The sequence below is a fragment of the Eulemur rufifrons genome, chromosome 27 (assembly GCF_041146395.1).
Source record: "Eulemur rufifrons isolate Redbay chromosome 27, OSU_ERuf_1, whole genome shotgun sequence".
Classification (NCBI taxonomy): Eukaryota; Metazoa; Chordata; class Mammalia; order Primates; family Lemuridae; genus Eulemur; species Eulemur rufifrons.
In genome coordinates this window covers 19,105,845-19,127,323 of record NC_091009.1, presented here as the reverse complement: position 1 = coordinate 19,127,323, position 21,479 = coordinate 19,105,845, and the positions used below count along the sequence as shown (strand labels likewise).

The 21,479-nt window shown below is 39.0% G+C and overlaps 1 protein-coding gene across 2 annotated transcripts in view; it reads left to right on the top strand.

Moving 5' to 3' along the window:
- The window catches only part of TGFB2 (transforming growth factor beta 2), a 76,511-nt gene extending 57,846 nt beyond the window's left edge, over positions 1-18,665 (top strand). For both annotated transcript variants that reach the window (XM_069459522.1, XM_069459521.1), the window contains 5 exons: positions 11,615-11,747; positions 11,871-11,981; positions 13,505-13,682; positions 14,878-15,031; positions 18,507-18,665. In XM_069459522.1, coding sequence (XP_069315623.1) covers positions 11,615-11,747; positions 11,871-11,981; positions 13,505-13,682; positions 14,878-15,031; positions 18,507-18,665 — 735 coding nt within the window. The remainder of the gene's footprint in view (positions 1-11,614; positions 11,748-11,870; positions 11,982-13,504; positions 13,683-14,877; positions 15,032-18,506) is intronic.
- The last annotated feature ends 2,814 nt before the right edge of the window (positions 18,666-21,479 follow it).

Genomic DNA, 21,479 nt, shown 5'->3' with positions numbered 1-21,479 from the left:
TGTGACTTCATGAGAGGATTCTTCTCAGAAACATTCATTTATTTGGATTTGGAAATTCTGCTACAGTTGTTTTAAACATATCTGTCTAAATATTTATGAAGGAAGAAATGTATTTATCAACCCATTTTCTGTGATTTATTCAGAGCTCATTCTGGTGAAGCAGATAATAACCATGTAGGTTAGAAAATATAAAGCTATATAATAAATTAATGAAACTGATATTCTTGGGTAACCCATAAATTTTTTGTTTTTAGGAAAACTAGGTTCGCTCATTAATTTATTACTTTTATTTATTTAGACCCATTACTGTATAGTCACATGCCCTAAATTAAAGTGCTCAGCTGAATATAGGTAGGGACTTACATTATATTATAGCCTTTATGCGTTGCAGGTGCCAGGAGGCAGGAAAAGCGTGTTAGAAGTGCATTCCCCAAGTACACATGTGTTAGTGTGAGGTCAGAGTGGAATTGGAAGAGGGAGATCAAATAAGAAAATCAGAAGATGCAGCCCCAGAGAGTTCACAGTCTTGTTGTGGAGACTCTTTCCACCCTTCCCATGGCAGGAAACAACTGGACACTTGTCAAGATCCATAGTAGCAGGCTACATGGTGCAGCCTCAGGGACTGAAGGAATTCAGCCCAGAAAAAGATATTATGGTCTTGACTTCATTTTCCTCCAAATTCTGCTGTTAAATGTCATACCGCACCTATCTCTCTCCTGGTCCGAGCTGATGTGACTTTGGTCCAGCTGAATCCTCTGCTCTGTTGTGTGATTTATGCCTGATGGTCTCATGAATGCGATTGAGCTGCAGCATCTGAAAGACTTCCCGTTCACACAAAGGGCTCCTTCATCCCTTAGACCTGCAGAAATGAATTTACTTGTTTATGCACATGTGCAGTCAGCACAAAGGTCCATCTGTAGAAGGTAAAAAAAAAATGAAGGAAACAATAGAGACTTATAAGGTGTTTTCATCACAGAGGAGAGACTTTCGTGCACGCGCGCGTGTGTGTGTGTGTGTGTGTGTGTGTGTGTATGTGTTTAGCTGAAGGCATCTCCAGTGACATTTCCATAAAGGTCACCAAAGATCTACGTATGCCATACTTGATCATAATTGCACATGAGTGTGTGTTATATAGGCACATATCACTGCACACTACTATGTAGCATAAAAAGAAAGAGTTAATACAGGGGCATGATAATGTAACTATCTGAGCTGAAAAGAGAATGCATTTTCATGCGCATCTTTCTTCTGAAGCTGATGTGTATTCCTCGGGAGCCGACTCTGCAGGCTCTCGCGAGACTCTTGCCAGGTACACATGACTCACAACCTCTTACAAAGATGCAATTACAAAGGAGCCATGGCAATTACAGGACATGGTCATGGCAGAAACAAGATAAGTACGGGGTCTGCTAAGCCACTTCTGAAGGATAATCATGCAGTGTGTCGGTGTGCTAGGCACCCCTGAAGTGACCCAGTGTGATCAAGCAGGCTGCAGTTAAATAGGAGAGTGGACTCCATTTGCGCCTCAGTGACATAAAAGCCATTTTACCCGGTTCGGATTCTCTAGAATGCTCCATTTGCTATGACTTGGAAATTCTGTTTCTTGCTTTCTCTCCCTTGTTTTCATCCCCAGAATGAAATATATTACGCAGAAAGTGTAAAATGCGGTATAAAATTGCTTACACTGATGCATTTTCTGTCCTTTTTCATATATATAATCTCTGTGGTGGGTTTGTGGGTGTGTATAAAATTCCAAGAAGTGGGTTTTGTCTGTCACTATAAAAGACTTACTATTCAGGGACTGATTTGTTACTTGATCAAATGTGTCTTTCTGATGAAGTCTGTTGGTTAATACGATTTACCAAGTAGGGATTGTGTAAGCTGCCGTGGAGAAGACTCGGGGGGTGGGAGGGTAGCAATAAGAAAGAGAAAGAACATTCTTTGCGCTGAAGGACCTCATAGTTAGATTCAGCGTTTAGAAGATGCTCGACACAGTATAATTAATGAACACCTACTGTGGTAAGTTGAATCGTGTTCCACCCACCAATAAAAGATAATGTTGAAATTCTAATCCCCAGTACCTCAGACTGAGATCTTTGGAAATAGGGACATTGCAGATATAATTAGTTAAGATGAGGTCATCCTGGAGGCGGGGAGGTGTCTCTAATTCAATATGACTGGTGTTTCCTATAAGAAGACAGCTATGTAAAGACATCAAAACACAGGGACCATGCCATGTGAAGACAAAGGCAGAAATTGAAGTCATGCAGCTGTCCCCAAGGAGCACCGAAGATCACCAGCAAACCACCAGGAGCTGGAAGAGGCGAGGAAGGAGCCTCCACTAGAGGCTTCAGGGAGAACGTGGTCTGGCCAACACTTTGATTTCAGGCTTCTAGCCTCCAGATCAGTGAGAGAATAAATCTGTGTTGTTTTAAGCCATCCAATTCGTGGTACTTTGCTACTGCAGTTCTAGGAAACCAATATGCCTGTCAACTCTCCACAAATCCAAGTATGTGGAGTTTAGAAAGGAGGGTGCATTTATTTGTTCTTCTTTCCAACAAGCCAGCATGTCCCTATGACCTGGCCTGTGTTCCCTCAATGCCCAGTGTCCTTGCTGTTTTTTCAGATGTTTGTAGTTATTTTTCTACCCTCTCCTTTCTCCAGGAAACCTTCCCTGATGTCATTGGGCTAGGGTAGATGTCCTGCCTCTGTCACCTCATTGTGCCCCATGAACAGATCTTTTGAAGTTTTTGTCTAGATGTCTGTATTCCCTTCTTATGCAAAGAACTCCTTTAAGAACAGGGACCATCTTATTGTCCTGGGATGTAAGTGTAATGCTTTGCTCACAGCCAGTGCTAATGTTTGTTGAACTAAACTAGAGGAAGTGAGCTATAAAAGAAATTCAAACAAATGGATAAATGGGGACTTAGCTGCATACAAGATGCTCAGCAATTATTCAATGAATATGTGAAAGACTAAACAAGTTAACTGATCATATTAAGTATTTCAATGCCACTAGTTATTAGTATTATTATTTTTTGGCATGAAGGGGAAAAGGCCCCTCCATAGTCCAGGAAAGCCTTCCAGAGTGTGAATGTTGGAGTGATCTGTTGGAGAATCAGTTCCTCCTGTGGATAAGCCAAGAAACGTTCTCAGGAGTGTGCTCTGTGCATCTGTCTGCCTGAGACAAAGTAGTGGTATTATCAGGATTTCAACCCAGAGAGTCTGATTCCTCCAAAATTAATCAGTGACTATGTATTCCTTCAGTGACGAGTGTCATCAAACTAGAATCCTAGAGTTTGTGGAGATGTAAATAAGTTTATGTTTCCCTCTATCTTTTAGAAGCTTATTATCCCATTGGAGGACATGGACATTTCCATGCATCCAGGGTTCCCCTTGAATCTGCTGTGTGCAAGGGGCCACATGCTCAGCCTACCCGTAATTGCACGGGAACTGGGGAAAGAAGTCTGACTTTAGCATGAAAGTAAGCATTTCATTGAAAAGCTGGACTTCGAGTTTGGATTTGAAGAATGGAGGGGGGTTTTCTGTTTTATTTATTTATTTATTTATCTAATTATAGAAGGGGGAAGGTATTCTGGCAGAGTTACTAATCTAAAGACAGAGTTTGGAATACATATTACAGGTTTTAGAGAAATATCTAAATGTAGATTAGGCTACCAGGGATGAAGCATGAGTCTAGGATGATAGGCTGGTAGCACGTTGTGTCTTAAATACCAAACTAAGGCATCTAGAGTTTATTCACGAGACGTTAGAAGCCTCTAAAAGTTTTTGAACAGGTAAGGAACATCATTATAATAATGATTCACATTTATTGAATACCAGGCAATGTGATTGGTGCTTTTCCTACTCTGTGACACTTAATGCTCTCAACAAGCATACAAGATGGGTTTTAGTTTCCCTTTTTCTAAATGAGAAAATCATAGACCCAGTGAGCAATAGTTTGAGTTTATCTGACTCCAAAGCCTCTGGACATTTTCACTACACTAATGGTTTTCAAAGGTACTTGGCACAGCCCTTAGGCTTCTTCAAAGAACCCTAAGTGACCACTGAAGAAATGGCATGGATTGTCAGTTGGCCCAGACAGGCAGGACTCCTGGCCTAAACTGGGCCTCATAGCTCACCTGAACTAGTGAAATTCCACTTTTTTCTACTGTATACAGCATAGCACAGAGTGTTAATTAAAGAAATGGCCAAGCAGGAAGGAAGTAACTAAGGATCTAGCAACAAGTTCTGGGTTTGGCCCTATGATACATAACATTGTTATCACCAGCTTGATGAAGACATCGGATGCACTGTTTTTGGTACTATGTAGCTTGGAAGAATAGCTTATACTTTGAATAGCAAACTTAAGATTTAGATTCCAAAAGGCTAAAACCTGGATTGAATAATAAAGTTCATAATTAACAGATATATACATGTGCAATTTGCATTTATGTTCAAAGAATGAATTATATAAACATAGACTACAGCAATGGTTCTCAGCATTGTCCCTGGTTAGTGGCTTCTGCATCACCTGGGGACATGTTAGAAATGCAAATTCTTGGGCCTTAACCTCATCCTATTAAATCAGAAACTCTGGGGAGAGGGCTCAGCAGTCTGCGTTAACGAGCCTTCCAGATGTTTCTGATGCAGGCTAACACTGGAGACCACTGGGCTAGAAAAACCAACCTGCCCTCCCTTTTTGCTTTCCTTCCTTTCTTTCTTTTTATTCCACCTTATTCCAGAAAGGATTTGGCATGGAAAATCTGACTTAACAATAGTTTGTGTATAAGAACAAAGGTTTTACTTTACAAAAAATTTACTATGACTCAATATATGATGTGGCTGCTGCCCAAAGTAGTTTGCATTAAAAGTAGTGACCAGAACAGGGTGGCAGTAGCTACTCCCCTCTCCATGTTCAACACGTTCTGTATATTCTCCATATTTTGCTAGACCATATCTGGAGTTTGTCGAGGAACTAATTTGAAGAGGGACATTGAAAAGGGGCTTGACAAGGATGGTGAAGCACCTTGAACCTTGTCCTAAAGGGAACATTTGAGAGAAGCCACCTCTTGTGAGTGAGATCTGACATGGAAAAGAAAGAATTTTACACCTTCTCCAAGAGAGCAAAATACAATATTGGAAAGCCTTCTCCAGTGGTAATTAAGAGGGCAAGACAGTAGTCCACACTCTTCCTACAGGGCTTTGGTAACACATCTAAGTGCTTCAGGCTTCTTTTCATTTAGCTACAGAGTGTAGATAATCAAGGCCATGATATTTACTCCACAGACATTTGGTGAAGACTAAAGAACATGAAAGGAAAAAATGTTTAAATATTTGAAAATCTGCAATGACTGTACAAATATGAGACAGTGGTACTATTAGCTAAGACTATTGATGGAAATTTTAAGTTCAAGATAAAGACAAATCCCAACAATATGAATTGTGCAAAAGTGTGGTGACCTTTCTCATAAAGCAGTGGTGTCAATGTCATGAGAGGTCTTTAGACAGAGAGCTGTTAGAGAATGAATTGTATCAGGTTGAAGCAGATGGCCTCTAAGTGCCTTTCCAATGCTAGTATTTCAAAATACTTAAGTTAATGACACGGGGTCAAGCAGAGCTGAGAGAATCATGCTCAGAGCCAGCAGAGTGAATGTTTGATGCAGCATTTATTAATCACTTCTTGAGAGTCACTGCAAACATTTAACACATTTAAATACAGTTCAACATTAAATGCAATTAAAGCAGTAAAAGCACTAAATGCATTTGAAAATAAGATGGGCCCACACTAGTTAACCTGGTGTCCGTTTTTCTCTACAGCCCTATAGTTAAATTCCCTTTCCTCTGGAAGAACTCCGATTGAATTGGTCCCTTGGTTGTCCTGTAGGTCTGTTGATGTCTGAATATGGAAAGTAACATTGGATTCTCAATACTTTCTTACAACTCTTTGCAATGTCTCATAGGAGTGCAAGAGATGTCGCTCTTAGTGTCTAAGCCAAATCCTGAGTTGATTTACAGCTTTATTCTTTTAAGACTAAGATTTTCTCTGGCTCTAATTTTGCATCTAGACTTCCACTTGTTTTCCCCCCTCAAACTATTGGGTAACATCAGTGACTTTCACCTTTATACACTCCCTGGTTGGCTGCTTTCCAAAGGCAGAGAAATGAATGGATGCTTTTGTGTAGGGAGTTTTGTAATTCAGTAAAGAGCTTAGAGTCTTGCTAAAGGCGATATGTGGGTATTTTGCACATACTATGTATAATGTATATATATCAGTAATGAAGCTGGTATTCAAACATCACTGTGGGTGGTTGTTAAGCCAGAGACAGCTAAATCTCATTTTCAATACTTTAGAAGCCCTCCTTTTTAATTCAATTGTTGATCAGTTATTTAAAGGAAAAAAATCAGTTAAAGCAGGGGATTGTATAAACATGAGAGAGAAACAGAGAGAAAGATGCAAACCTTACATTTTTTTAAACTTACAACAAATATATGTGTATGTATGTATACACACACACACACACACACACACAAATTCACACGCGGAGGCAGAATTCTTTATGAATGGCCAAGAACTTTTCTTTGACATGGCTTTGCCAGTTGCCAATCCATGTCATATTTTTTACATAAACCACATCCAAACATCATCTATGATTTCTAATTTTTACTTTCTTTGAAATAGCAAGAGTTTAAGGACAATTGCTGAGCAATGTGAGTGCAGGATCCTTCTAGATTTTTATATTCTTTTTTATAGCTATCTCTCTCACACCTAAAATTAGAAAACTTTTTTATCGTGGTAAAATATACATAACATAAAAATTACCTTTTAACCATTCTTTAAGTATACAATCCAGTGGCATTAAATACATTCACGATATTGTACAGCTATCACTGCTATTCATTTCCAGGACATTTTTTTTTAATCCCATACAGAAACTCTGTATCCATTAAACTATAACTCCCCATTACTCTCTACACGCAATCTCTGGTAACTTCTATTCTGCTATCTATCTATGAATTTCCCTATTCTAGGTACCTCGTGTCAGTGGAATCATACGATATTTGTCTTTTTGGGACTGGCTTCAAGGTTCATCCAAGTTGTAGCATGTGTCAGAATAGTATTCTTTTTATGGCTGAGAAATAGTCCACAGTATGTATATATTACATTTTGTTTATGCATTCATCTGTTGGTAGACACAGGTTTCTGCCACCTTTTGACTATTGTGAATAATGTTGCCATGAACATTGATGTACAAGTATCTGTTTGAGTCCCTATTTTCAGTTCTTTGGGGTATATACCTAGGACTGGAATTTCTGGATCACATGGTAATTTTATGTTTACCTTTTTGAGGAACTGCCAAACTGTTTTCCAAAACAATTTCCTTCTTGTAGCAACTCATCTTTATGAAGACTTTGCAAGACATTCAACTTAGTTTTTACAGAAAAAAAAACAGAAGAAACGTCCTCTTTTAGTCCTGTATTTCATCAGTTTCTTAACCATTTAAATATCTTTTATAATTGCAGTAACAAGTCCAAGTGTCATAAACAGGTTTTCATATGTATACAATCGATGTTTACTAAGCATACAGCTCAACTAGTAAGACCAGAAGTGCTTGGAGAGTGAGTTTCAGCAAGGATCCCCAGTGTGCTGTGGGCATCGGCTAGTACGTGTCACAAAGCATGGAACGAATGTTGAATATGGTTCACCCAGCCAGTTAAGTGGAGCCCTGTTACGAGAGCTTCTACTATTCAACCAACTTATCTTTGCCATAATAAGATGTATAAAGAAATTTAGAAGGAAATGACTGGTGGATCTAGGGGAAAAAAAACAGCTGCATATCCCCAACCGTTAACATTCAATACCCTTATTGTTCAGAGATTGGAGAACGGCAGACGGCAAAGGCTAAAATAGAATGGGAAGTTGACTGATCTGATCAAACTTTTTATATAAACTCTTCAGTTGAAGAAAATACTAACGGACACTAGCAGCAGGTCGATTTCCCAGGACTTCGCTTACAGTTCACTTGAGTGTGGGTGAGAAACGGGAGATAAACAGGGAGCCAGGGAGGTTGTGTCTATTCTTAGGAAGAAGCTACCTTTCAAGTTAAGAGTCAAAACTTTGAGATGTGATTAGAAGGGTTTCTAGACAGTTCTGAAGTGAAATCCGTGAAGTGGTAGGAGGATACTTTTATATAGCATCATCCTTGTTAGTGACCCAGGTGATTGAAGGTTTGCGAAATTGCCCCTCTAAACATGGTCTAAAGGAGAACCAGGTTTATTTAGCTTAGAGAGAGCAAGGAAGCACACTGAGGGGGACTTAATAATAGTCTCCAAGAGTATGAAGGACGTTCTCTGAGGGATGGAAAGGAGCTGTTTCCTGTTTCCAGCAAGGCTTGGATAAGAAGAATAGGGTTAAATTGTAACCAGTGGGTTTAAGAACTCCTTGACCATAAAGTTTGAGACGACAAAACCACAAGACGAAGTCACTTCTCTGTTTCAGAATTCTGTAGCTAACTAACTGTCTTTCTTGGGTGGTTATGGGTGCCCTGTTCTTCAATCTTAACACATTAACTGTCATGTGAGTTGTATTTAACTCATGCTAGTGTTGAGCCCGGGGCCTCGTGAAGCATAGGTAACTCAAAGTCTCTTCACCTTGGGACTGCGTGAACTATTTTTCAAGTTACATATAACTCATCCACAGAAAACAATAAAAAAATAACAAATTTTTCATTAAATTTGAAAGGATCGTTTTGTTTTAGAAGTTTTTATTCTATATTTATAATAAAACACTGTTGCTCCAAGAAAAAAAAAATTTTTTTTTCTAGTGTGGCAATGTGTTAAAATGGTAAAAAGATCTACAGGACCTTTTACCCATGTGAGAGTATAAAGTTGTCCATTGTCTGAGCCCACCAGAGCTCTGTGATTGAGAAAGCCCTTATCTCTAAGTCCTCTAGTGCTGTGGTCCCCCCAACTTCCCTGCCTAGGCTCAGTACCCGTCCTGTTAGGAACTGGGCCTCACAGCACCCCCTGAGCTCTGCCTCCCCCCACCCCCGCCCCATCCCAAATGGTCTTCCATGAAACCAGTCGCTGGTGCCAAAAAGTTTGCGGACCGCTGCAGTGAGATAATAGAGAAAAAGCTTCAGAGTCTCTTTGCTTCCCTTTGGTCTCTTTTTAAAGCAAGATGATCTAGATTTACTCCTTTTCTATAAGGTAAAGAATTTCCATAGATTTGATAGTCTGTGTTTTTTCTGCCCATTTGGTTTAATACAGTCATGATTTTTTTTTAAAAGATTCTGTATCTTCAGTGAGACTGAATATACATACATACATGTGTGTATATAGATGTCATAGACACTTGATGTACGACATGTGTATTATATATAGTTAATCCAACAATGAAGGTAATGTTTTGTTCTACGTAGTGTGTCTAGGGGTTAGCTGTATGAAGATGAATAAGATAGACACTATTTGGGAGCATGGCAGATATGTAGAGCATTATGTAATATGGCATCATTATAGAAGATCAGCTAGAGGAAGAACTGAAAGACAGAAAAATGAGTACTGTGAGTGTTATTAATTTTTAACCAATGAAGCAGATGGAAATTCCTGAAAACTTCTTCTCAACCATTATTTTTATCATTGTTATCCCATATTAGGTTAATTATACCATTTATTCTGAATTGGATAAGTGATGTCTTATTTGCCCAACTAGGAGTATCTTCAAGGCAAGGTTTGATTCCCAGAGGATCAACTGCTGTTAAGCTGTATCTTTAAAGTTATAGCTCTGTGTCAGCCTTCCCTGTGTATGCATTCTACCATATTACAGTTTCATCTTGTACTGATATTTGTTTTCATCTTATTTAAAAATCTTTGCCTCTATCGTTGGATATGTTCTGCCATCTGGAAAGGGTTAAGAGTGAATCATGATCCAATTCTGACTCCCACAACTTTTTTGGCCTTCAAAAATCCAACACTGGAGTGGGAAGATGACTTGGGGTTGCTTCGAATCCCCTCTCCATACTTGTTCACTGGGAGGCCTCGAAAAAGTTACTTAACCTCCCTGAGTTTTAGTTTCCTTAATCTGCCCTACAGAAATGTTTTAAGCATTAAATTAAAGGACACAGTGTGTGGCAAGCCCAGAACCCAGAGTGCCCAGCCCTCAAGTCATGTCTATTTAATGCTTTCTTTAATTCACAAAGAGCATTTCTTACCTATGATAGAATCCCGATTACTTCTACATTCTCTTCTTTTAGTGCCGTACTTTGAACCATAGGAGCGGGTCTGTAAAATATCCTTTGTCTAAAATTCACAAGGGGCCCTGAGAGTCCAGTTGTATGAATCTCTTTCCTTTTCTGTACTTAATACAGAAAAAAAGTCTACTATCATGCCAAATATTTCAGGAAGTGTTTGTCGCCAAATTACCTGAAACAAATCATGTGCACACGGAAGGAAAGTACATTTTAAAATCAGTGAGAAGATTATGCATTTTTGTTGTACAAGCTTTAAAGGAGAGTTAATAAATCTAGATAGTCAAATGATCATTTACTAGACATTCATTCAATTCAGTGCTGTGCTTTGAAATGACATCAAATTGAAGACAGGATCTCTGACCTGGGGAAGTTTATGAACTTGTTGGAGAGACCAAATTCATATGTATAAAATGACCACAAAACAGTTAGGCTTAATATCAGGAAGAACAGTATAAAATGACAGGGCTTGAGCCCCCAAGTACTGAGGAAAGGCAGGATACAGGGCTTGGACAGGGATTTACGATAGCTCTAGGAGACTTAGGATTGTGGTTTGGTTCATAAAACACTATTGTCTCAATATAGAATTTTTAAAAAGCGACCTAAAGTGTTCACTTACAGAAACGTAAGAATATGATACAGTTGCTCTTTACTTACTTGAAATAAATGCGTCTTTCTAAAGTCTCAGTGTGTAGGCTGCTTTGCTTCGAGACACTCATCTATACACCGTGCCAGACTGCTCCCACCCAAATTCATTCTTAGTCTGCAGGATATGAACATCTTTATAAATCACAACAAGTCACACTGAGAGTAAAAATCCCAGCTTACCTCAAAAGCTGAGGAATGGCACATATTTTAATGTCAGTGGCTTTAGGAACCAAGGTTAGGATCGTTCTATCTTTATCAGAAGGAGATTTATAATACAGAGCCTTGGAGGGTGAGCATGGTCCTCTGAACTGGACTTCTCCTCCTGTCCCTCCCCACACCCCAGCTCCCCGAATTAAATACGTAGGGAAGCAGAACAACAAAACCATTAACTTAATAGCATAGAATTTATGGCTGACATCTTACAAAGCTTACATCAGCAAAGTAAAATAATTACTGTCACTTTCTTTTAGGCACTTGGCTTTATGGTTCCTGTCACCTTTATCATAACATGCAGCTGATTTAGTAGCTCTATTTTTCATGGCAAATGGCCTGGTGTTATGTTTTCATGCATGTGGCCATGCTATTGCGACAACAATGCATGGATATACTACAGTGGAGCTAAACTTAGATAATGAATAGGAATACTGTCAACGGTTTTGGTTTAGTCATGCTGTCAGTATGCCAACTGAGCTTTATTCTCTCGCTCTTTCCACTTCTAGATTCTGAAATCCAAAGATTTGACATCTCCAACCCAGCGCTACATCGACAGCAAAGTCGTGAAAACCAGAGCGGAAGGCGAGTGGCTGTCCTTTGATGTGACTGATGCCGTTCATGAATGGCTTCACCATAAAGGTTACAGATCACTCTCTTTTTTCCTCCCTAGATGTTCAGTAGCTTTAAGTTACTGTAAACTGATTGCAGATTTAAGGGTACAGACACACATACAAATGACCTCCTTGACTTAATGTTTTCCAGACAGGAACCTGGGATTTAAAATAAGTTTACACTGTCCCTGCTGCACTTTTGTGCCATCGAATAATTACATCATCCCAAATAAAAGCGAAGAACTAGAAGCAAGATTTGCAGGTAACTGAACTTGGTCATATGAGATGGGGCAGGGAAGGGCCTATGTTGATAATGTCATGGGGGATAAAATTGGTTTGCATGTGAAAATGGGATTGTTTGGTGAGGCCTGAGGACATTTGTTTGGACAGTGATATGATAGGATAAAGATATATGAAGGGAAAAAGGATTGGAAGAAAGGGATGGATTCCCAGTTTATACTGCAAGATACCCGGTGATGACTCTGTCAACATTGACTCATTAACCCTCTAAACTATTAAATAGTCCATTGAGACCTTTATTGTTCATTTTAGCAAACCAACTTTCCATCTATGCTGATATTATAGAAGAAGATGGCATGCATTCAAGGAAATCCATTGATAATCCCCCAAACCAGATGGCAGGAATTGACAACCATATTTCACAGAGGAAAGGAATCCCCTTGTTCCATGGCTTCCATAGCTAACCTTCCTTGTACTGGAACATTCCACCTTTTCTAGCCTGTACCCAACAGTTCAAGTGGCTTCCTTATCAGACTTTTATGCTAGTTTATAAACACATTTAAAAAGTTCTAATTTCCCCCATGCACACCTTTAAGTGAATTAGGTAAAAGGCCGAGAGAATGAGGAGATGCCAAGAGTACAAGTCACTTCAGGTATGAGATACTGACTCGCTGGATGAGGAGAGGCGAGAGGGAAGTCTGTGCCCATATGCTGGTGCTTCACGGGACTGCAATGCCAGGTCAGGGAGCTGGTTTCCCTGCCCTGCTCACATCATCCGGGACCTCCATCCACTTTCAGAAGGCTACAGTGGCCCTCACTCATGGAAAAATACTCCCAGAGGCCTAGAGATTTATTTAAGTCTCTAACCGAGTCGGGATTCTCTGGAGTGTGGAGATTAAATGCTTAAACTGGCAGTCTCTGGAGCATGCTTCGGGGAGCTCAAGTTTCTAAATCTCAGATGGAATCAGGAAAGTGTTGAGGATGCCATAAAATAAATGAAAAAGCCCTTTCTTCACAGCTTCCCAAAATAGCATTAGGTAAGGGTGACTTCTGTTTCACTTGAACCTAATGCACTGCAATTTAGCTAAGTCTCAGTTTATGTTCATTAGGAAAAGTCTTTTGAGTTTAGTAGTCTTAAGAAGAGTGTGAACCAGTGGGTAACAAGGCATGATCTATTGCCATGTGTTCGGTTGTTGAGGGTCTGAGCACAGCCTAAACTGAGGATTGACTAAAATAAACTACCTAGCTTGCCCTTGGACTATAGGTCAAAGACTTCTTCTGTAGTGACTTTCATAACCAACAGCCCTGCCTTTGACACTGAACTGCCTTCTGACAAGAGCCCCATTTAGAAGCGTTAGCTGTCATGTGCGGTAGTCCTGTTGTGCCATGTCAATTTCCACGGGGACTGACTAGAGCTAGCTGATGCTGCCGTGGTGGTCATCACTGCTATTTGTGACAATATACAAAAGAAAAAAAAAATATATGGCTGATTATATTTGATGAAGGTAAAGCTAAATGTTTATTACCCAAATGCATTTTTTCAAGGTATTGATGGCACCTCCACATATACCAGTGGTGATCAGAAAACTATAAAGTCCACTAGGAAAAAAAACAGTGGGAAGACCCCACATCTCCTGCTAATGTTATTGCCCTCCTACAGACTTGAGTCACATCAGACCAACCGGCGGAAGAAGCGTGCTTTGGATGCAGCCTATTGCTTTAGGTAAAGGAAGTAAAAATAAAGTGATTGCATCTGTTAACTCTTGTACTGTCTTTTCCTTTTCTTCTATCACATAATGACCTGAATGGAGCTCATTGTTTAAGGCCAGGTATGGTACAGGGGAGCTCTTGTATCTCATAACCTCATTCTTCCCAGAGGCTTAAAACAGTTATTGCTGTGTTGTGTGTATCAGCTCTTTAGCAATGAACCAACTGTGAAGGGAGAAAACTAACCCCCTGATTTTTTCCCCCAAATCCCTCTGAAGTGCCTTGGTGCAGAAGAAGAAAATGAGCTCTCTGCTCCCCAGAACAAATATAAGTTTATTGGAGGTGTGTGATGGCATCTCTTTAATTAAGGAAGACCCAGCATCTATATGAAGCCTTCCCCCCACTACTGAGCGCCCATGGTTGTCCCTCTCTCATAGTAGCAGAGATGAGACAGCAGAAGGATGCCATCTGCCGAGTCTTTAGCTACAGGATGTGAGAGAAGTAGGAGAACAAGGCAGGAAGAATTTATTTCCCATTGCCACAGGAGTTCATGGAGGGAGAGTGTGAATGTTCCTGTGTGGTTTCTCTTTTTCTTTATTTTGAGAGTTGTGGGGCAGCACAGGGTCCTCACTGGTAAAGTGCTCAAAGTGTCAGAGGTCATGAGTAAAGTGGCAGCTTTTGGTGGCCAGAGCCAGTGGCTGCACTCAGCAAGACTGCATACTTCCTAATCTCTGGTTCATTCTAAATAAAGGAACATGCAGTGAAATAAAGGATCTATTCTCAAAGTAAAATGATTCTTTGAAAATTGCCATTGTCCTTTATTAATGTTATCTTTGAAAAGGCAAGAGAGGCTGGATGGTAGACCTGCCTGGCATTGACTGGAAAGGCTTTGGTCTCTCCCAGCCACTCTCTGCTTGTATCTAGTCATTTGAGGGTAAAGGTTTGACTTTCTAGGTCACAGACGAGGGAGTCAGGGCATAGGGCAGATAAGGGAAGGAAGCCCAGCAAATCACCCCAACACCCCATCATGAAAGTCACTTGAGATTACAATAAAACCATTCAGATCTGGTTCATGATATTTGCTCCTTAGATGCTTGTTGAATAAATGAATGAGTCATTTTTCTGGTTTGGGGTGAGGTGGGGATGGGGTGGCCTGGTAAATCAGCTTTAAAATCTCCACCGCTCTTTCTTTCTTTATTTACTTTGAATAGAAATGTGCAGGAAAATTGCTGCCTACGTCCACTATACATTGATTTCAAGAAAGATCTTGGCTGGAAATGGATACATGAACCCAGGGGGTACCATGCTAACTTCTGTGCGGGAGCATGCCCCTATTTATGGAGTTCAGACACTCAGCACAGTAAGGTACGTGCTGGGCCAATTTGCTACTTTTATTCTCAGGTGACCAGTGTACACCTGCTGGTAGTATTTCCAAATGAACTGTAATTAGCCTGTTGCCCTTTCACCCTCACACATGTATGGGTGCTGGAGAAATCCTTTCAGATGGGGAGGAAGAATGTAGGCTGCAGGTGAAATCAGAAGGTAACACTGATCAATTTGGAACAATAGGTCGCGCCTTCCTGATTAGATCATAGGCAACCTGAAGGAAGTCTTGTTTAATATTTTTATTTCCTATTCTTTTTTTAAAAAATAATTTTTAGTGATACATAATCATTGTACATATTTATGGGGTACATGTGATATTTTGATACAGGCATACAACATGGAATAGTTAAATCAGGGTAATTAGGTCATTCATCACCTCAAACATTTGTCATTTCTTTGTGTTGACAGCATTTCAGATCTTCTGTTCTAGCTATTTTGAAATACACCATAAATTATTGTTAACTATAGTCACTCTGCTGTGCTATTAAATACTAGAACTTAATCCTTCTATCTAACCATATTTTTGTACCCATTGACCAACCTCTCTTCATCTCCTCCAGTCCCAGCCTGCTCTCTGTCTCCATTCTTTTTGTTTTTTGAAACAGCGTGTCTCTCTGTTGCTTGGGCTAGAGTGCAGTGGTATCATTATAGTTCACAGCAACCTCAAACTCTTGGGCTCAAGCGATCCTCCTGCCTCAGCCTCCCGAGTAGCTGGGACTATAGGCATTTGCCACCACGACTGGCTAATTTTTCTACTTTTTGTAGTGATGGGGTCTCGCTCTTGCTCAGGTTGGTCTCAAACTCCTGGCCTCAAGGGATCCTCCCATCTTGGCCTCCCAGAGCGCTAGAATTACAGGCATAAGCCACCTCGCTTAGCCTCTGTTTCCATTCTTCAAAGTTATAAGCATAAATAGGTAGCAAAAAACAAAAACCAAACCTTTTCAATCAGTATATCACACAGTGTCATATATAGCTGAAGTGTGAAGGGACCCAGGACTCCATCTAATAAAAGGATCTGTTATCACCTCCATCAGGTACTGTCACATTAGAAAGGACATTGGGACTTCAGTTGATGGCTTTGGCATAGTGATTTACTAGCGTATGGCAATTAGAAAGTAATTCAACTTCTCTGAACCTCGATTTCTTATCAGTAAAAGGGAACGTATACGTTAAAAATTATTAAAATAGTAATGCCAAACTCAAGGGTTGATATGAAATACAAAAAGATGATATATTTTAAAATGACTTGAAAGTTGGGATCTCTAAGTCTTATGAACAGTAACCGGAAGCAAACAAGAATCTGACTATTTTATCAAGTTCCTTCAATGAGGGTAGGGGGCTAATTCAGAAGGCAGGTCCTAGACTGCATGTTACAGGCTCCCAGCCCCAATTAGCGAAGATTTTTTCTATGTAATAATGATATTTGTTCATATGCTTCCTCCTGATGGCTCATAATGTAGGGTTTTAAAAATGGAAAGGACTTCATAAGTTATCTTGTGCAAATCTTTCAGTTTTCTAAATAAATTGGGGTGTAGATCATGTACATGATGCCCAAGATGAAACAGAAAATTAGTGACAAAACAATGCTTGGAATGCAGGCCTCCTTGTTTTATAACCAGGCCTCCATTTGCTCTGTCTTAGTGGGTTTAATTCCTAAAATGTGGCTACACATTGGGGTTTCTTTTCTGCTATTTATGCCTCTGTAAATCTCCCTATTAAAGAGGCATTAGAAAAATTGCCTTCACTGCAGGGTAGGAAAATGAATCTGCTGCCAAAAAGATCACATAATGCATTCAGCCGAATTCAAGAGTTTCAGGGTTATCAATTATGTTAGACAATCTGTATTATGACAATGCCTCTGTAGTTCATATGAAAAATCATGTGTTAGTGGAATACGAAGTACTTTTATTTATAAATGCCTGCATAGGCTGGAATTTAAATTGACAAATATGGCTCCCCTTCCTTCAGCTGTTTTCCTGACTCCCCTGTGGACTTTGGCACTCCGGGGTGACCATGTGCTTGGCCATGTGAGGGAAGCTTGCTCATGCCTGTCCCTTTGTCTGAGCTCTCTGGCCAGGCTGCCTCATCTGGGCTGCGGCAGCAGTAGCTGTAATGTGGGCAAGGCCCCGTTGCCAAGTAGAAACATAATTCTCCTCTCTGATACACAGAGGGAGTGTGTGAAGGCTGAGACCATGCTTGTTTTTCAAGGAGAGAGGAAGAATAACTGTCATGGTCACAAATATGTGGTTTGGACAGTTACCCAAAAAGCCAGAGGTAGCTTAATAAAGTAGTCAGTGTTGCCGTGCTGAACAGATCTTCTGTCTTAGGCTGAAAAAATCGCAGTGAATCTCGAGGAAAAGGTCACTTGCTGTTTGACTAACACATTAATGGCATCCTTGGAAATGTCTCTGTATCATCAGCAGGGAACCTACATATTTCCATTAGTCAAAGTCACACACCCCTCTGGTAGAGAATGGGGTGAAAGGTACAAGATTAACTACAGAACTTTCTCTTCATTCTGGTTTAGGGCTTGCTATTCACTCCTCCAACTCAGCTGCTACCATTTATCACATGGAAGATTAACGGACAGTTGATGATGATGATGATGATGATGATTGTTTTAAGTAAAATGTGAGAAAGTGAATAATTAAGAATAGAAATTGCTTTTTTTTTGGTCATTCTTAGCATTGTTGTATTTATGAAGTCATGGTAAAAGACTTTTTCTTTTTTAAATACATATTTAGGTGACACTAAATTGGCCTGAGAAGACACTTAATATAGGAAGATTTCACATTGCAGACAGATGTCCTTTTCTATACCCAGGGGTAGATGAAAGCCCTGATGAGAGCTTCAGTAAAACATTTGATTCTTCTACATATCCACCTATTCATTTCTTCACATAGCACATGAATCTTATTTTTTTCCAGTGAAGACTTGCTAGGGCTATAAGGTCGAAACAAAACAAACTCTATAGAATCCCTGACCTTGAGGGAATTCTTAATCTAGATGGGAATTGAAAATATATACTCATGAAACAACTTCATTTACAGAGCAGAATATAAAAAAGGCTAAATACTAAGAGGATCGAGTTTTGCAAGGGCCTGGGAAGTTGTGATCAGAGTAAAGACTAATTGGAAAAATTGGGAAAATCTGCTGAATGAGCAATTTTGTCCAATCTGATTTTTATAAAATCACTTGTTTGAGATGTATGAAAAAAAGCATTCTGTGTGGGAAAAGGGTGAATTTGGTGATTGCTAAGGACACATCCCAATTTCACAACTTGACCATAATTTAGTGTTAAGGAAAGGAAATTATAAACCAAAAATGATTTAAATTGCTTATTTAGTGCTGTGACTGACAACAGTATGGAATGGTTCTTTAAAAAAAAAAAATGATTGCCTTTTTTTTTTCTGCTCTTTCCCTATGCTGTCTCTCCTGTCCTGTGTCCTTTCAGATCCTTAGCATATATAATAGCATAAATCCAGAAGCATCTGCATCTCCTTGCTGCGTGCCCCAAGATTTAGATCCACTAACCATTCTCTACTACATCGGCAAAACCCCCAAGATCGAACATCTTTCTAATATGATCGTGAAGTCTTGCAAATGCAGCTAAGATTCTTGGGAAACTGGCAAGACGAAAATCACAATGATGATGATGATGACAACGACGACAATGATGATGTTTGTGACGAGAAAACCTAAGAGAGCCTTGGTTCATCGGTGTTAAAAAATTTTGAAAAAGCGGTACTAGTTCAAACACTTCGGAAGTCTGTGTTCTGTTTGTTAAAACTGGCATCTGAAACAAAAAAAGTCGAAGGCCTTATTCTACATTTCACCTACTTTGTAAGTGAGAGAGACAAGAAGCAAAATCTTTTTGTTTTTTTAAGGAAAAAATAAACACTGGAAGAATTTGTTAGTGTTAATTATGTGAACAAACAACAACAACAACAACAAAAAACAGGAAAATTCCATTAAGTGGAGTTGCTGTATGTACCGTTCCTATCCCACGCCTCACTTGATTTTTCTGTATTGCTATGCAATAGGCACCCTTCCCAGTCTTACTCTTAGAGTTAACAGTGAGTTATTTATTGTGTGTTACTATATAATGAACGTTTCATTGCCCTTGGAAAATAAAACAGGTGTATAAAGTGGAGACCAAATACCTTGCCAGAAACTCATGGATGGCTTAAGGAACTTGAACTCAAACGAGCCAGAAAAAAAAGAGGTCATATTAATGGGATGAAAACCCAAGTGAGTTATTATATGACCAAGTAAGTCTGCATTAAGATAAAGACCCTGAAAACACATGTTATGTACCAACTGCCCAAGGAAGCTTCTTGTAAGGTCCAAAAACTAAAAAGCCTGTTAATAAAAGAAACTTTCAGTCAGAATAAGTCTGTAAGATTTTTTTTTTTCCTTTTTAATTATAAATGGTTCTTTGTCAGTGTAGTAAACCAGTGAAATGTTGAAATGTTTTGACATGTACTGATCAAACTTTGGACCTTAAAGTATTGCTATATGGCTGTGCTCTAGGTTTTTCCCTTTGTTTTGGTATATGTAACCATACCTATATTATTAAAATCGATGGGTATAGAAGCCAGCATAATTGAAAACACATCTGCAGATCTCCTTTGCAAACTATTAAATGAAAACATTAACTACTTTATGTGTAATGTGTAAATTTTTACCATATTTTTTATATTCTGTAATAATGTCAACTATGATTTAGATTGGACTTAAATTTGGGCTCTTTTTAATGATCACTCACAATTGTATGTTTCCTTTAGCTGGCCAGTACTTTTGAATAAAGCCCCTATATTTTGACTTGCACTACAAATACATTTTTTATAGTATTTTCTCTACTTGTGCTTTGTGTATTGTCCATTTCTATGACATAAGCTACCTGGGCCTACTTGTCCTTTTTTTTTTTCTTTTACAAAAAGGATAAATTCGAGTTCAGTGGTCTTCCTTCATTCATGATCACTAATCAAGTCAGACGTTAAAAAGCTTCTATGTTAGGAAAACGGGAAATGTTATCTATACATAGAATTGTTTTAGTTTTAGCAAGAGTTTAAGGATCTGATTAAAACTCAGAATCTTGGTAACTGAGTTAAGAAAGTTTTCTCTACCTTGGTTTAATGAGTTTTTCACATAATTCTACTGTTGGTAAAAGTAGACAGTTCATAGGAAACCTCTCTTCCTTTAAGCAGGTTTTTAGTGTTTAGGGGAAAATTGAAAGATATACATTTTAGATGATTTTTCAAAGGGGGGAAGAAGTCCAGGTCAGCACAAGTCATTTTGTTTATTTCACTGAGGTTAAGGTTTTTATAAGTGTTTTTTGAAGGTGAAAAGGCACAAGCGAAGTTCTCCTATGATCAAAAAATTATTTCTTTCTTCTGATTGAGAGTTATCTAAATCTGAGGCTAGAGTTTACTTTGCTTTCGTAAATAATTTGCCACATCATTGCAGGGGAGGTATCCTCACATTGGGGTTTGTAGGCTATGTCATTTTGTCACCTGTCACTTATTTAGCTTTAAGATAAAAATTAATAGGTAAAACAATGGAATATTTGCAGTTGCACCTAAACAGCAACATAGTGAGGTGTGAATCCAAAGTGAAGTTGTTTGATACGGTGTACTTCTTTTTTGGAATTTTCTGACCATTAATTAAAGTGAAGGATTGGATTCGCAAGTTTGAAAACTGGAAAAGCCAGCTAAACAGCCCTTGTGTTGGATGTAACCCAATCCCAGATTTGAGTGCCTGTTGATTATTTTTTTTTTTTTTGTCTTCCACGTTTCTATTAATTCTGTGTAAATCACTTTTATTTCTGCAGGTATTTTCCTCTCAGATAGGATGACATTTTGTTTTGTATTATTTTGTCTTTCCTCATGAATGCACTGATTATATTTTAAATTCTCTATTTTAAGATTTCTTGAATCTTTTTTTTTTTTTTAAAATTTGGGGGTTCTATAAGGTCTTTATTTCCCATAAGTAAATATTGCCGTGGTAGGGGAGGGTGGTGGGGGGGAATCGGGGGTAGTATGGGTGTGGGGTAGCAGTTTTTATGTGTTAAGCAGCAGTACAATTTTATGGTTGGCATGGTTTAAAAAAAATGGAATATAAGAATAGTTGTTTGTATTTTGGTGACCAGTTACGCTGTATTTTAACACAATGTATGTCTGTTTTTGTGGTGCTCTAGTGGTAAATAAATTATTTCAATTATATGTTGATGTCTTTTTCCTATCAGTACCATCATTGAGCCTAGAAAACACCTGTGATGCAACGAGAATATTCTCAAGGTGGAAAAGTCACACCACCTTTCAAATTGTCCCTATGTGCTTTTCTCTTAAAGATAGTCACTTCAGAAAGGTCGTGCTTTATATAGCTCAAGAGCCAGGGCATATCTATCAAGGGCTGAAGAAAGCCC